Source organism: Aspergillus glaucus (genome assembly GCF_001890805.1).
Source record: "Aspergillus glaucus CBS 516.65 unplaced genomic scaffold ASPGLscaffold_3, whole genome shotgun sequence".
In the NCBI taxonomy this organism is placed as follows: domain Eukaryota; kingdom Fungi; phylum Ascomycota; class Eurotiomycetes; order Eurotiales; family Aspergillaceae; genus Aspergillus; species Aspergillus glaucus.
Window position 1 is genome coordinate 1469183 of NW_019170455.1, and position 14168 is coordinate 1483350.

At 52.3% G+C, this 14168-nt stretch overlaps 5 protein-coding genes and 1 non-coding gene across 6 annotated transcripts; 4 read left to right on the forward strand and 2 right to left on the reverse strand.

Moving 5' to 3' along the window:
* The first annotated feature begins 257 nt into the window (after positions 1-257).
* Positions 258-4123, forward strand: pmr1 (Ca(2+)/Mn(2+)-transporting P-type ATPase PMR1). Its single transcript, XM_022541782.1, has 3 exons — positions 258-699; positions 769-3253; positions 3306-4123. The coding sequence occupies exons 1-3, from the start codon at positions 598-600 to the stop codon at positions 3863-3865; spliced, it is 3147 nt and encodes a 1048-aa protein (XP_022404763.1). The 5' UTR covers positions 258-597; the 3' UTR covers positions 3866-4123.
* Positions 4057-4128, reverse strand: ASPGLDRAFT_t31. Its single transcript has one exon. It is a non-coding gene; the product is annotated as a tRNA-Arg (tRNA).
* A 1767-nt stretch (positions 4129-5895) lies between these two features.
* Positions 5896-7665, forward strand: ASPGLDRAFT_118956 (ammonium transporter; the record flags this gene model as incomplete). The annotated part of the gene is made up of 3 exons (XM_022540006.1): positions 5896-6345; positions 6382-6973; positions 7028-7665. 3 exons carry the CDS (start codon positions 5896-5898, stop codon positions 7663-7665), a joined length of 1680 nt encoding a protein of 559 aa, XP_022404764.1.
* A 54-nt stretch (positions 7666-7719) lies between these two features.
* ASPGLDRAFT_1027336 (Golgi transport complex subunit COG4) lies at positions 7720-10620 on the reverse strand. The gene has a single exon (XM_022539430.1). The coding sequence runs from the start codon at positions 10499-10501 to the stop codon at positions 8003-8005; it is 2499 nt and encodes an 832-aa protein (XP_022404765.1). The 5' UTR covers positions 10502-10620; the 3' UTR covers positions 7720-8002.
* Positions 10621-10937: 317 nt separating this feature from the next.
* ASPGLDRAFT_117890 (SIR2 family NAD-dependent protein deacylase) lies at positions 10938-12128 on the forward strand (the record flags this gene model as incomplete). The annotated part of the gene is made up of 2 exons (XM_022539912.1): positions 10938-11060; positions 11115-12128. 2 exons carry the CDS (start codon positions 10938-10940, stop codon positions 12126-12128), a joined length of 1137 nt encoding a protein of 378 aa, XP_022404766.1.
* Positions 12129-12414: 286 nt separating this feature from the next.
* Positions 12415-14164, forward strand: ASPGLDRAFT_117956 (putative hexokinase Kxk; the record flags this gene model as incomplete). Its single annotated transcript, XM_022539916.1, has 5 exons — positions 12415-12454; positions 12563-12688; positions 12746-12771; positions 12825-13232; positions 13286-14164. 5 exons carry the CDS (start codon positions 12415-12417, stop codon positions 14162-14164), a joined length of 1479 nt encoding a protein of 492 aa, XP_022404767.1.
* Between the last annotated feature and the right edge of the window lie 4 nt (positions 14165-14168).

Genomic DNA, 14168 nt, shown 5'->3' on the forward strand with positions numbered 1-14168 from the left:
GATACCTAAGGGTTCATATGCTGCAAGAGGAAAAGAGGAGGAGCGAAAGAAAGGACGATGAACGGCGGGCGGCGCGTTAAACGCCAGGCGGCAAGCGTGTGATTGGTCGGAGGGTGGAAAAAGGCGTGGCTGGGGTCACGTGGGCTTTTTATTAGTAATTAAGAACTAGGCCTGATACAGACCGGACGGAACAACTATTTTTCATTGCACTAACCACATGGGGAAAAGCATCATCATCGACCGGCCTCGTCAGCATCTCTAATGCTGTACAGATGCCTAATGAGTCGCTCCTTTGCACCGCATTCGAACGCTTTTGATATATTACATACAGCCTGCATCGCATATTCTCCAATTCATTGACGTGGTCGTACCAGGATTACTCGGGATTCCATGACACCCCCGATTTAATTGCACCGGTTCGATACTCCCACTTCGGAGTTCGCGTTTGAGAGAACGTGGCACCTCGCCCTACGAATCGACCCTCTCCCCCGACGATTTCGTTTATAATATCTTTGCTTTTCCTCTCGACCAAGACGGGATGCTAATCATTGTTTTTCCGAATTAAATATTTTTGTTTTCTTTGTCAAAGCATGAGAAATGTCAAGGTCCGCGACGCCTGCACTACCTTTGCATAATGCACCAATTTCCGAATCGAGACCCCCATCTACAACACCATTACGTCCCAATGCTCCCTCGTCGGTGAGTACCTATATGCGGCTTGTCTGCGACTCATTTACATACTGACCGGAGGTTGTTACTATCCGATAGACATCCACGTCGACATACTCGTTATTAGACCCGCAAGAAACGGCGGAACGATTACAAACATCCTTCATCTACGGGCTGTCCCCCGCAGAGGCAGAGATACGTTTAGCGCGGGATGGGCCAAACGAGCTGCCTCACGAGGAGCCAGAGCCCTTGTGGCTTCGGTTTCTGAAGCAATTCAGGGAGACGCTGATCCTACTGCTCCTGGGATCGGCAGCCATCTCCTTTTTCATGGGCAACTATGATGACGCAGTCAGTATCACACTCGCAGTAACTATCGTCGTTACAGTCGGTTTTGTTCAAGAGTACCGATCGGAGAAATCGTTGGAGGCATTGAGCCGTCTCGTCCCTCACTACGCACACCTCATTCGGAATGTCCCATCGGCCGATCGCACCACGATCAACAATGCTGGCCCTATGCCGGGCGGGGCGGAGATGGAACTACAAGAGGTCAGAACAAAGAGCCCGAGTTCGGTTTCCGCTGCGGTCAAGGCGGCTAGTACTGTCCCTGCCACTGATCTGGTACCTGGTGACTTGGTACTGTTCTCGACCGGTGATCGCATTCCTGCGGACATCCGTATTACTGCGGCTACGGATCTATCAATCGACGAGTCCAACCTGACGGGAGAGAATGAACCCGTGGCCAAATATTCCGATGCGCTGCGGAAGGGAAAAGAGAGCCTCGCTGTTGGATCGCCGAAGATTGTTACCCCTCCTCGCTCGCCATTCTACGATGCACCTGCCAGCGGGGCAGTCGGAGCAGACATCCGTCTGAACGAGCAGCACAATATCGCATTCATGGGTACGCTGGTCCGGTCAGGTTACGGACAGGGCATCGTTATCGCGACCGGTGCCAAGACGGAATTTGGCAGTATTTCGGCCTCTCTGCAGGAGATTGAAAGCCCTCGAACCCCGCTACAGCTTTCGATGGACCGACTTGGGCAGGAACTGAGCTATATGTCTTTTGGTGTTATTGGTTTGATCGTGGTGATTGGGCTGTTACAGGGCAGGAAACTCCTGGAGATGTTCACCATTGGTGTCTCGCTTGCTGTGGCAGCCATTCCGGAAGGTCTACCGATTATCGTGACGGTCACGCTGGCATTGGGTGTGCTCCGTATGGCCAAACGAGGGGCCATCATGCGCAGACTTCCAAGTGTGGAAACCTTGGGATCTGTCAATGTCGTCTGCAGTGACAAGACCGGTACCCTGACCATGAACCATATGACTGTGACCAAGATTTGGCATTTCGACTGTGACGAGGCCTTTGAAGTTCACAGGGACGATACTGCATTGAATCTAGGTCCCGCTGCTCGAACCATTCTGCGAACTGGAAACATTGCCAACAACGCCAGACTGTCACGCATCCATGCCAACTCGCCCGCAAGTGCATCGTCTGCTGCAGTGCTCTCGTCGACCGTCGACAGCTCCTCCGGTGCAGTCAAGAGCCGGTGGGTTGGACAGCCCACTGATGTTGCGATTTTGGACTTGCTGGATACCTTGGGAGAGGATGATGTGCGTGAGCGGATCAGCACGCGTGTTTCGGAAACCCCCTTCAGCTCTGAGCGCAAGTGGATGGGCGTGATCATCGGTGGCACGTCGAATGATGCGGAATTCGCCTATATCAAGGGAGCGTTGGAGCAAGTCCTCCGACGGTGCGACACTTACATGACCAAGGAGGGCCGCGAGGTTATCCTGGACGAGCCACGGCGCAAGACCATCCGACAGGCGGCAGAGCAAATGGCTGGCGAGGGACTGCGTGTTCTCGCCTTTGCAAGTGGTGCGGTCCGAGAACTACCTCGATACCGACGAAGCACCCCTGTTTCATCACCGCATGTGGGCTCCAACGATGACGATGATCGGTACAGTGGTCTGGTGTTTACCGGATTGGTTGGAATGAACGATCCTCCACGCAAGGACGTGCACAAGTCCATCCGACGGCTAATGTCCGGTGGCGTACGGGTTATGATGATCACAGGCGATGCCGAAGCCACGGCCGTTGCGATCGCCAAGAAAATTGGCATGCCAGTCAGTGACAACCCGGTATCGCGGGCCGTGCTCGGGGGTGATGAGGTGGACCGTATGAGTATGCAAGAACTTTCGCAAGCCATAGCATCGATCTCGATCTTCGCGCGGACCAGCCCCGACCACAAGATGAAAATTGTGCGTGCACTGCAGGCTCGGGGGGATGTGGTAGCAATGACTGGCGACGGTGTGAACGATGCACCGGCTTTGAAGAAGGCGGATATTGGTATCTCGATGGGTAAGCTAGGAACGGACGTTGCCAAGGAGGCAGCGGATATGATCTTGACGGATGATGATTTCTCGACCATCCTGCGGGCTATTGAGCAGGGCAAGGGGATCTTCTATAATATTCAGAACTTTATCACGTTCCAGCTGAGCACGAGTGTGGCTGCGTTGAGTTTGGTTTTGCTGAGTACGACGTTGGGCTTTAAGAATCCGCTTAATGCCATGCAGATTCTGTGGATCAGTGAGTTTTCCAGCATCCTATCGATCATGGGAATTATGAGCTAACTAGACAGACATCCTCATGGACGGCCCCCCAGCCCAATCCCTAGGAGTCGAGCCCGTCGACCCATCCGTCATGGGCCGCCCTCCACGCCCCAAACAAGCCCGTGTCCTCACCAAACCCCTAATCCAACGCGTCCTGACCCAAGCCTGCATGATCATGCTGGGCACACTAGCAATCTACATCTACGAAATGGGCGACGCCGACACGCTAGGCAAACGTGTCGTAACCGCCCACGACACAACCATGACCTTCACCTGCTTCGTGCTCTTCGACATGTTCAACGCACTCACCTGCCGCAGCGAGGGCAAGTCGATCCTCCGTGGCGAACTATCACTCTTCGGAAATAAGATGTTCAATTACGCGGTCATGGGCTCGCTTGCTGGACAGGCGTGTGTTATCTATCTGCCCATGTTGCAGAGTATTTTCCAGACGGAGGCGCTGGGGCTGGGGCATTTGGTGAAGTTGTTGGTGATTTCGAGTAGTGTGTTTTGGGTGGATGAGGGGAGGAAATGCATGAATGCGATGAAGAAGAGGAGGGCTGTGGGGGTGGGATATAGTGCGAATGTTTGAGGGTTGGTTGGGGATTGTATAAAGATTTATTGTTTGGTTAATGATTGATACCATTGCTTGTTATGTATATGTTGCTATGTACTTGTACTTGTGTCTTGTTAATGGATGCTGGATGCAAGAAAGATAATTAATAAAATGGAAACAAAAAAAGTAAGAACAATAAAAAATAAAATTAAAAATTAAAAAACTGATGACCGACGCAGGGGTCGAACCTGCAATCTCTTGATTCGTAGTCAAGCGCCTTACCATTGGGCCAGCCGGCCGATTATGTCTGCCCTTTGCAAAGAGGGCTATGTAAGCTAATTAGTTTTACTTGTGCTTCTGTTCTACAACCAACCACTATAGATGCGAATATCCCTGCTCCGGTGAGACATGTTGACCTGAATGCCGTCTGCACAATTAATCTCCGAAGCTTATACTCGTTTATTCCTGCTTCTATTTATTGATTCTGTTTTACATATCGAAACGAGCCGCGTAGTGTATCACCAGCAAATATATATCCCAGCTTACTCCCCGGTGATATCAAAGACACACCACATACCCAACCCATCAGTATTTGTAAACACACCCGGAATGCGGATGAACACCGAACATAGCTGACCAAACGAGGAATCAGGAATCAGGAATCAAGGAATCGAGAGGTATTTATCAGCAAATCTAGACAGACGCTACCGGTCGATCATGCCGATTACCTTTGAGCAAATAAATGGGCGAATCGATTGATCGTGTGAGTTGAATGTAAATCATTAGGAATCGAATCTCAATAGCGTGAATGGAGTCAGTACATCAAGTACTATAATGGGGTCTATGGGGATGAATCCTTGCATATTTATTGAGGGATTTGTATCCTGGCATAGTGCGGAGAACATATTTATTGAACACCACAGTATGTAATTGAATGTGTCATATCAGACTCGTATTCGAAATTGGTAACTATATTCTTGGCTACCTTGAATGTACTCCGGAGTACAAGTACAGAGTACACCTACAGACAATCATGATCGACTGCACGAGACCCTGTCACAAGTACAGAGACACTGGTTTTTTCTTTTTCTTTTTTTTTTTTTTTACGTTTTTACGTTTTAACTCCATATCAACCCCAGATTCCATGACGAAATCAGGTTATTAGCGATCCCGACCAATGAGCTTATCGAGATCGTTATCAGCTTGGTACTGGGGAATGGTACCGGGTTTGATTGGGCGATAAGGCCCGATGGAATGGTAGACATTCTATGTACTCACATACTGTAGACTTATACAGAGTACAGTACGGAGTGCAGAATCCACTGAGCATACTCCATATGGAGTACTCCGTAGTTTAATATGATATACCGAGAGTACTCCGTCTTCAACTCCGAGTCCATAACTGCAGCCTGACTCTGACTCTTGTGCAGAGTACTCCGGTGGCCAAGTCGTTCCTAAAATTCCCGACGAGAAAAATCGGAATCACGAACCAATCGGAGACGAGGAACGTCTTATCAAGGCCAGACGGGGATTAGCGGTGGCCCCACCCGGGCAGCAACAACTATCTCTGACCAATGGGAGAGCACCGATAGGACCGGGGGCGGCGGAGTGTCATCGAATTGCTAAAAGGATTTATAGTATCGCGCCCTATGTATCTCAGTATGTACAGAGTACAGATATACATAATATCACTGATCACTAGCATCATGTGGTGTTTTGAATAAAGGCTAAAGCTAAAGAGTAGATATAATACTAGCACACTCTAGATTACTGACGAGATATGTAAATATCTAATAGCTATTACTGTTCGAGATATCGCCACAGTATAGTACTCTGTACGGAAGTGGAAACCTATCTTGTCTCTCTTTCCAGACATAGCTTATTCTTATTTCCTCCTGTCCAATCAGCGACTGCTCCACCGCCCCTATACAACCTGGTACTTAGTGTCCTCCGCCCGGTCTTTTTCGTTGGCAGATTTTTCTCTTCATCTACCTCATAGTCATCTCTATCTCAATCTCAATCTCAATCTCATCTCTTGTTCATCCATACCCATTGCCAGCAGAAACATGGCGGAGGCTCCCTATGCCCCCGACTACGCCTCCTACAACTGGACCGGTGCTCCCTCCAACTATGATGCCCTCTCCACCAACGAACTCGGAGGGGACTCCAGGACTGAGAACCTGAACAAATGGTTTCAGGCCGGTGACCAGGCCTACATCATTACCGCCTCTGCAATGGTCTTGGTCATGGTGCCTGGTCTAGGTTTCCTCTACTCCGGTCTCGCGCGTCGAAAGTCCGCTCTTAGTATGATCTGGGCCTGTATGGCTTCCATGTCGGTCGTCACCTTTCAATGGTATTTTTGGGGTTTCTCGTTGGCCTTTTCGCCTACCGCGACCAATGGGTATATTGGAAACCTGCACAGCTTTGGGTTGATGAAGACACTGGCCAATCCTAGTCCGGGGTCGGCTTTGATTCCGGACTTACTTTATGCCTTCTACCAGGTACTACATCCCTTCGTTCTTTGTCACATGTAGTCAAGACTAATGATTTAGATGCAATTCTGTGCAGTCACCGCCGCTATTGTCATGGGTGCCGTCGCTGAACGAGGTCGTCTCCTTCCCGCCATGGTCTTCGTCTTCGTCTGGGCCACTATCGTCTACTGCCCTCTCGCCTGCTGGGTCTGGAACGTCAACGGCTGGGCCTACAAATGGGGTGTTTTGGATTACGCTGGAGGTGGTCCCGTCGAAATCGGCTCTGGTCTGTCCGCCCTCGCCTACTCGATGGTTCTCGGTCGTCGTCAAGAACGCATGATGCTCAACTTCCGTCCCCACAACGTCTCGCTTATCCTCCTTGGTACTGTCTTTCTCTGGTTCGGCTGGTTGGGTTTCAACGGTGGTTCGTCGTTTGGTGCGAACCTGCGGGCTACCATGGCTTGCTGGAATACCAACCTGACGGCTGCGTTTGGCGCGATTACTTGGGTTATCCTCGATTGGCGTTTGGCTCGCAAGTGGTCCATGGTCGGTTGGTGTTCAGGTACCATCTCCGGCTTGGTGGCAGCTACTCCTGCCTCTGGCTTCCTTACTCCTTGGGCTAGTGTGATTCTGGGTATTGTGACGGGTATTGTTTGCAATTATGCTACCAAGGGTAGGTTCACCCTTCTTTGATGACAATGACTGGAACACAAGCTAACCATAACAGTCAAATACTGGATCCGCATCGATGACTCTATGGATGTCTTCGCCGAACACGGTGTTGCAGGTATCGTCGGCCTCATCTTCAATGCCTTCTTCGCAGACGACTCTATCGTTGGCCTCGACGGCGTCAACACCGGCTCCGGAAGCGGCGGCTGGGTCATCCACAATTACAAACAACTCTACATCCAAATCGCTTACATCGTTGCTACCTGCGCGTACTCGTTCGTCGTCTCCGCCCTCATCGCTTTTGTCATCAACGCCATCCCCGGATTGCAGCTGCGGGCCTCCGAGGAAGCCGAATTGCTTGGCATGGACGACGACCAGCTCGGTGAATTCGCCTACGACTACGTCGAAGTCCGTCGTGACTACCTCGCCTGGACGCCCCAGAAGCAGGACCAGCTCGAAGACGGCCATGAGATCCCCGCTGCTGCGCGGTACGGGATTGGCGAGCACTCTGAGATGATGCTCGATGGACAGCCTGCTCCGGATAGTTCGCGGGGGTGGAGCGAGCCGGATAGTGGATCCCAGGAGCTTAAGATGCCGACTGCGTCAAGACAAGTTGCGGAGCAACATCCTGTGGATGAAATTCACGAGGCTTCGTTTCCGCCGTCGTCCACGCAGGTTGATGAGAAGATGGAATAATCTTTTTACCCACAATTTTTTTTTGTTCTGATTGCGCTTTTGTTTTAGCTTTCTTCCGTGATATCCAGCATGTCCTAGCCTGGAGTTAGCATGTATTCTTGGCGGTTGGCGTTTATTGGGTTGGTTTATTGATTTTGTTGGTTGCATAAAAGGCTGGCGGGTGTACATTCAAAATATCTAGGGTGGGATACTTGGTTAGGGTTTTGTTGATACCACATAGATTTGCTATTGTCCATATGCATAATAATAATATATACTCAGTGCCCGAGTAACAGTAACAAGTATTCCTCTATTCTATACACACTGTACACTCGTTTGTAAACACTACTACTCTGAACTAAAACCGCCTAACCATTCCCCGAACCCTCCCCCTCTCCTCCACACTCAACCGATCAACAACATCCCCCGTCTCTCCGCCCCGAACCACATCCTCCCACTCCTCCTCATCCATCCCCATCACAAGCACCATCTGCAAACATCTTCCAAACGCCTCCCGGTGCTTATACCGTCCTCCACCGATACCACTACCAGCCACGTCGACGGCTGCATTCACAATCCCCGAGACGTCGCGTTCGAGTCTTGTAGCGCCGAGCGCATTGACACGGCCGTGGTACGACCATAGTCTCTTCTCGAGCAGGCGCGAGAGATACGTCGTTGTCACGGAGAGCAACTTGTCGAAGGACGGGGGTGTTAGGATCCTAGACAAGGGCGTGAGGAGGGCCGTCCAGGACGTGGTGAAGCGTGTTGTTGGGCGTTCTGCGCCTGGGTTTGGTCCCGTGTGCATGTCGTTGTCTTCGACGTCGTCGGTAAGGACAGGGGTGGTGGTGGAGGGGTCATCGGGGGAAGGTTGGTATTCGATGTCGCGGAATGCGTCTGCGAGGATTGGGCGTAGGCGCGGCTTGATTACGTTGTTGAAGGTGACTTGGATGCCGTCGCTTAGGAGGTCGGAGACTTTTGATTCGAAAGATGAAGATAGGGAGTGGAGGGCTTGGGATGCTTGTTTTGCTTCCGTGGGGACGGGGAAGAGGGAGTCTAGTTGGCTGATTGTTTCTTCTGGTTGGGTTGGGTTTGGGTGTGTTGATGGGAGGGGTGTTTGGGCTTCGGTGTTGTTGACGACGATGCGGCGGATGTAGTCGACTGCGATATCGAGGTTGTTGATTAGCACGAGGAACGCGATTACTGTTTGCTCTGGGGGTAGAGCGCCCTGGACGACGGGGCGGGGGTAGCATTCGTCGCGCATTTTGCGCTGCGTCATGCCAATGAAGTCGGAGCCTAGGACGCGGGCGAGGGTTGGGATGACGTTTGTGACGACGGTGATTTGCGAGGTTGCTAGGGTTTGTTGGATGACTTTGTTGACGATGTACATGATGTCGTCGACGGCGGAGGTGATGTGGGGAGGGTCGGATTTGAGGGGTTTGTGCGGGTTGAGGGTGAGGCCTGTTGGGGACTCGTCGAGCTGGAAGGCTTTTTCGACAGAGCGGCGGACGAAGAAGGTTGTCATTGTGTTGAAGGGGGTTGCGAGGCGGGTGGTGATTTTCTTGGTGAGGGGGGAGTCGGCGAGGAATTGGGGGAGGGTATATTTTTCGTCCTCCAGGTTGCAGGCGTCTGCTAGGAAGCGGCAGTAGAGGGACCAGCGTCCTAACATGATTCCCGTTTCGCTCAAGAGGCCGTCGATTTCCTTCATGTCCACGCCTTCATCTTCACCTCCTGTAGCCGCGCGCGCTGGCGAATGGGATCGCGGTGCACCCGGCCGTTGAGTAGGCAGGAAGCTCTGCACCAAGAAGGTAAATGCATAGGATTTGATATCCGTCAACTTGCGATCCACATGTCGTTCATCGCCCCAGGTATCGAGAACAATGCCTCCCTGGACATCTGCCTCAAGCTGCAGCCGCTCAATAACGCGGTTCATCTTTCTAGGCCCGTAGTGCCGCTCAACCAATCCCCCATGACCATCGACAATCTGCGCAATATGCTCAAACAACTTGGTCAACGCATTCGCATAAAAGAACCCCTCTCTACCCCCGGTGCCAGCATTCAAATTCGCGCGCGCTCGCGCAGCAACGCCCTGACACACATACCGCCCATACACATCCAACCCAACCTCGGATCTCCCAATAAGCGGAAACAGCTTGAAGAATCTCGTGATCTTCGCCCCATTCCCCTCCTTAACCGCCTTATCAAACTCCCTCAAAAACAACCCACACAGCGACTCCGCCGCTGTATCCAACGTGACATTCGGCGGATCCGGCACTTCAGCAGTTGGAACCATCTCCCCTGCAAACGCGCCCTTCACCACATCGTCGGGAATCTGCGCCGCCCGATGCAAGTAACTAGCAGCAGTCTCCCAATCCTGCGGCGCACCCATTGACCCAGAAACACCAAGCACACAAGCCTTTAACTCAGCGACTTGCTCAACAACATCCAAGGTCGCCTTCACACGAGCCTGTTCCAGATCCAATCTCCGAACGGCACTCGAAATCCGGTCCGCCGTGACGGCCGCTGGGGAGAGCATGCCATGGCGGATGGAGCGGGTGGTTGTTGTTTGGGAGCCGAGATTGGCACGGAGCAGGTCCAGACGGGAGAGTTCGCGGGAGAAGTCTTTTTGAGATGCGACGAGGGCGTCCAGACGAGATGTTACGTTGGCCTCTTGGGTGTGTAGGTGGGATAGGGTGGCTTTGATTTCGGCGACGGAGCTGGCGTTGAAGATGTCTGGGTCGGTGGACGGGGGATTGGGTTGCGGTTGCGGTTGCGGTTGCGGGGATTTTTCTGAGTTTGGAGAGGAGGACGAGGGTGAATCTGCGTGTCCATTGACAGCGCTAGCTGGTGGGATGGCCATTTTGGCAATTGGAGAAGACAATGGATTGTTGGAGATGAGAGATTAGGAGATGTTTATGCGAGGTGGTCTTCCGCGGGGTGAAGGCGGTGAGTGGCTTTGGCGGAGTCACGATACCATGAGCATTCAATTGAAGAGAGATTGGATATATTAATAATAGTTTTGTAGAAAAAAGAGAATAACTAATCCCTGCGACGTGAATGCCCAATATGAATGCGACGATGCAACATGACAGACACCTCAGGCATGAATTACCCGATCGGGCATATCTCAACTCGACGTCATGACGAGATTTCCTTTCCCGCTTCTCAGATCCCATATTAGTCCGTATTAGTTAGAAAAGATCTATCATATTATATACACCTGAAATACCGCCACCATCGGCCGCCGTCGCAGACCTCGACACCATCACAAGCCCAAATCCGGCCGGCGAGGCATCATGGGCAACGAACCGTCCACTTTGGTGGACGAAGAAACGCCTCCGTCCATATTGGAGAAGCGCACGGTGGACGCCCTGGCCCAGTATGTCCACGAGAAGCGCGTGCGAAAGATCGTGGTTATGGTATGATATAGCCTACCCCGCGAAGAAATAGAAGATATAGCTAAATACAAACAGGTTGGAGCAGGAATCAGTACATCAGCTGGAATCCCCGACTTTCGCTCCCCGGATACTGGAATCTACGCAAATCTTGCGTTTTTAGATCTACCCGATCCCGAGGCTGTCTTTGATATCAGTTTCTTCCGGAGAAACCCCAAGCCTTTCTATGCTTTGGCGCGCGAGTTGGCACCGGGTCGGTATCGGCCTACGATCGCGCATTCATTTATCAAATTACTCTACGACAAAGGTTTGCTGTTGAAACACTTTACGCAAAACATTGACTGTCTCGAGCGGCAGGCGGGGGTGCCGGGCGAGATGCTAGTCGAAGCGCATGGGAGTTTTGCGAACCAGCATTGCATTGAGTGCAAGGCAGCATATCCCGAACAGGAAATGAAAGAGCACGTGGAAAAGGGTGAGGTACCGACGTGCAAGGAATGCAAGGGTTTGGTGAAGCCGGATATTGTGTTCTTCGGGGAGGCTCTCCCGGAAGATTTCTTTTTGAACCACGAGCTTCCTGGCGAGGCGGATTTGTGCATTGTCATGGGGACTAGTCTCCAGGTGCAGCCATTTGCTAGTTTACCGGGGTTTGTCTCGGATGGTGTTCCCCGTGTGTTGATTAACCTGGAGCGCGTAGGCGGGATGGGTTCTCGTCCGGATGATGTACTAATTCTTGGGGATTGTGATGCTGGGGTGCGGAAATTAGCCGCTGCATTTGGATGGTTGGAAGACCTTGAAGCGTTGTGGGAGGAGACGAATCCGGATAAGGATGCTCGGGATGCCGAGATGGCGCCGTTGCAGACCAAGGACGAGCGACTCCACGACGAAGTCGAGCGGTTGACCAGTGAAGTGGACCGGACACTGGGGCTATCGGGTGCTTACGAACAGAAAGTGCGAGGGCATTTGGACGGTCAGCGGGCGAAGGAGGAGGCCAAGCAGGCGTCCGGGGCACAATCGGCCGATGAGGGAGAGGCCGAGGGGTCGGGATTGGGACATGTATTTCCGCATTTGGCAAAGAAGAAGCCATCACTGTGAGCATTTTGTTATTTTTACACATAGTAGTACTGCATCTACTAGTACAGAGAGTATAGTTGTACCCCGTAAGTATTCCGGAATATGTTGAATGTTATGCATATGTAACCCAAAGCATAAACCGGTGAAATCGGTTGGAATGACTTCATGTCCGTTGCGGGGCCTCACTTTTGCCCCACGATACTGTCAGTTTCTTCTCTGCACTCCAGTTTTTCTCTTTTTTTTCTTCACTACACCTCTTCAATTCTACTCTTCAATACTTAGATCTTTACTTATTACAGCTGCCAAAATGGTCGGACTTGGTCCCAAGACGCCTCAAACCCGCAAGGGTACGTGAGATCTCCCTCCTGCGGCAATGCGACAGCCGTTGCGCCTACCACCAGCGATGGCACAACACAATGGGAATAATGCATTGAGGTAGTTGCTGATGATTACAGGATCCTCCATTGTGGAATTGCCTCAGAACCTCCAGCACCAGATCCAGGAGTATGAGGAGACCTTCACCGTCAGCACCGAGACCCTGAAGAAGGTGGTCGACCACTTCGAAAAGGAGCTCGAGAAAGGTGAGTTAGCTTACACTAGACTTCTACCGTGTCTTCTAGTATACTTATAATGCGCAGGTCTCAGCGTTGAAGGTGGTAACATCGTAAGCTGCCTCCCCCCATAACCTCCGATAAGAATGCGACACTGACAAGTCAGCCCATGAACGTCACTTGGGTTATGGGCTTCCCCAATGGCCACGAACAGGGAACCTTCCTGGCCCTCGACATGGGCGGTACCAACCTTCGTGTCTGTGAAATCACCTTGACCGCGGAACAGGGTGCCTTCGACATCACCCAGTCCAAGTACCGCATGCCCGACGAGCTCCGCACGGGCACTTCGGAGGAACTCTTTGAGTACATTGCCGACTGTCTGCAGCAGTTCCTCGAATCCCACCACGAGGGCGAGAACCTGTCCAAGCTGCCCTTGGGTTTCACCTTCTCCTACCCTGCTACCCAGGACTACATCGACCACGGTGTTTTGCAGCGCTGGACCAAGGGTTTCGACGTTGATGGTGTTGAGGGTCAGGACGTTGTTCCTATGCTGGAGAATGCCTTGAAGAAGAGGGTGCGCTTCCTATAATCTCCATGAAGGAAGCTACATTTGCTAATACAACGCAGGGCCTCCCCATCAAGGTCGCCGCGTTGATCAACGACACCACCGGAACCCTCATCGCCTCCGCATACACCGATACCGACATGCGCATTGGCAGCATTTTCGGCACCGGCGTCAACGCTGCCTACATGGAAAACGTCGGTTCCATCCCCAAGATCGCCCACCTCAACCTCCCTCCCGAGATGCCTGTCGCCATCAACTGCGAATACGGCGCCTTCGACAACGAACACATTGTCCTCCCCCTCTCCAAATACGACCACATCATCGACCGCGAGTCTCCCCGTCCCGGCCAACAAGCCTTCGAAAAGATGACCGCTGGTCTGTACCTCGGTGAAATCTTCCGCCTCGCCCTCCTTGACGTCGTTGACAACAAGCCCGGCCTCATCTTCCGCGATCAGGACGTCTCCGCCCTGCGCAAGCCCTACCTCCTCGACTCCTCCTTCCCCGCCGCCATCGAAGAAGACCCCTACGAGAACCTCGAGGAGACCGAGGAACTCGTCGAGCGCAAGCTCGGCATCAAGCCTACCATGACTGAGCTCGAGATGATCCGCCGTCTGGCGGAGCTCATCGGAACCCGTGCCGCCCGCTTGTCTTCATGTGGTGTCGCTGCCATCTGCAAGAAGAAGAACATCGACTCTTGCCACGTCGGTGCTGACGGGTCTGTCTTCACCAAGTACCCCCACTTCAAGGCCCGGGGTGCCCAGGCTTTGCGCGAGATTCTCGACTGGCCTGCCGAATCCAAGGACAAGGTTTCCATCCAGGCTGCTGAGGATGGATCCGGTGTTGGCGCGGCGCTCATTGCTGCGCTGACGCTTAAGCGGGTCAAGGCGGGTAACTTGGCTGGTATTCGGGACATGGAGGATATGAAGCAGCTTATTTCGTGATTTC

Excerpts from the sequence above, each read along its gene's own strand:
- ASPGLDRAFT_1027336 (XM_022539430.1), bottom strand. The coding sequence starts at position 10,501 with ATGGCCATCCCACCAGCTAGCGCTGTCAATGGACACGCAGATTCACCC.
- pmr1 (XM_022541782.1), top strand. The coding sequence starts at position 598 with ATGTCAAGGTCCGCGACGCCTGCACTACCTTTGCATAATGCACCAATT. Across the intron at positions 700-768 it reads GTCCCAATGCTCCCTCGTCG|ACATCCACGTCGACATACTC; the intron begins GTGAGTACCTAT and ends ACTATCCGATAG. Across the intron at positions 3,254-3,305 it reads CATGCAGATTCTGTGGATCA|ACATCCTCATGGACGGCCCC; the intron begins GTGAGTTTTCCA and ends CTAACTAGACAG.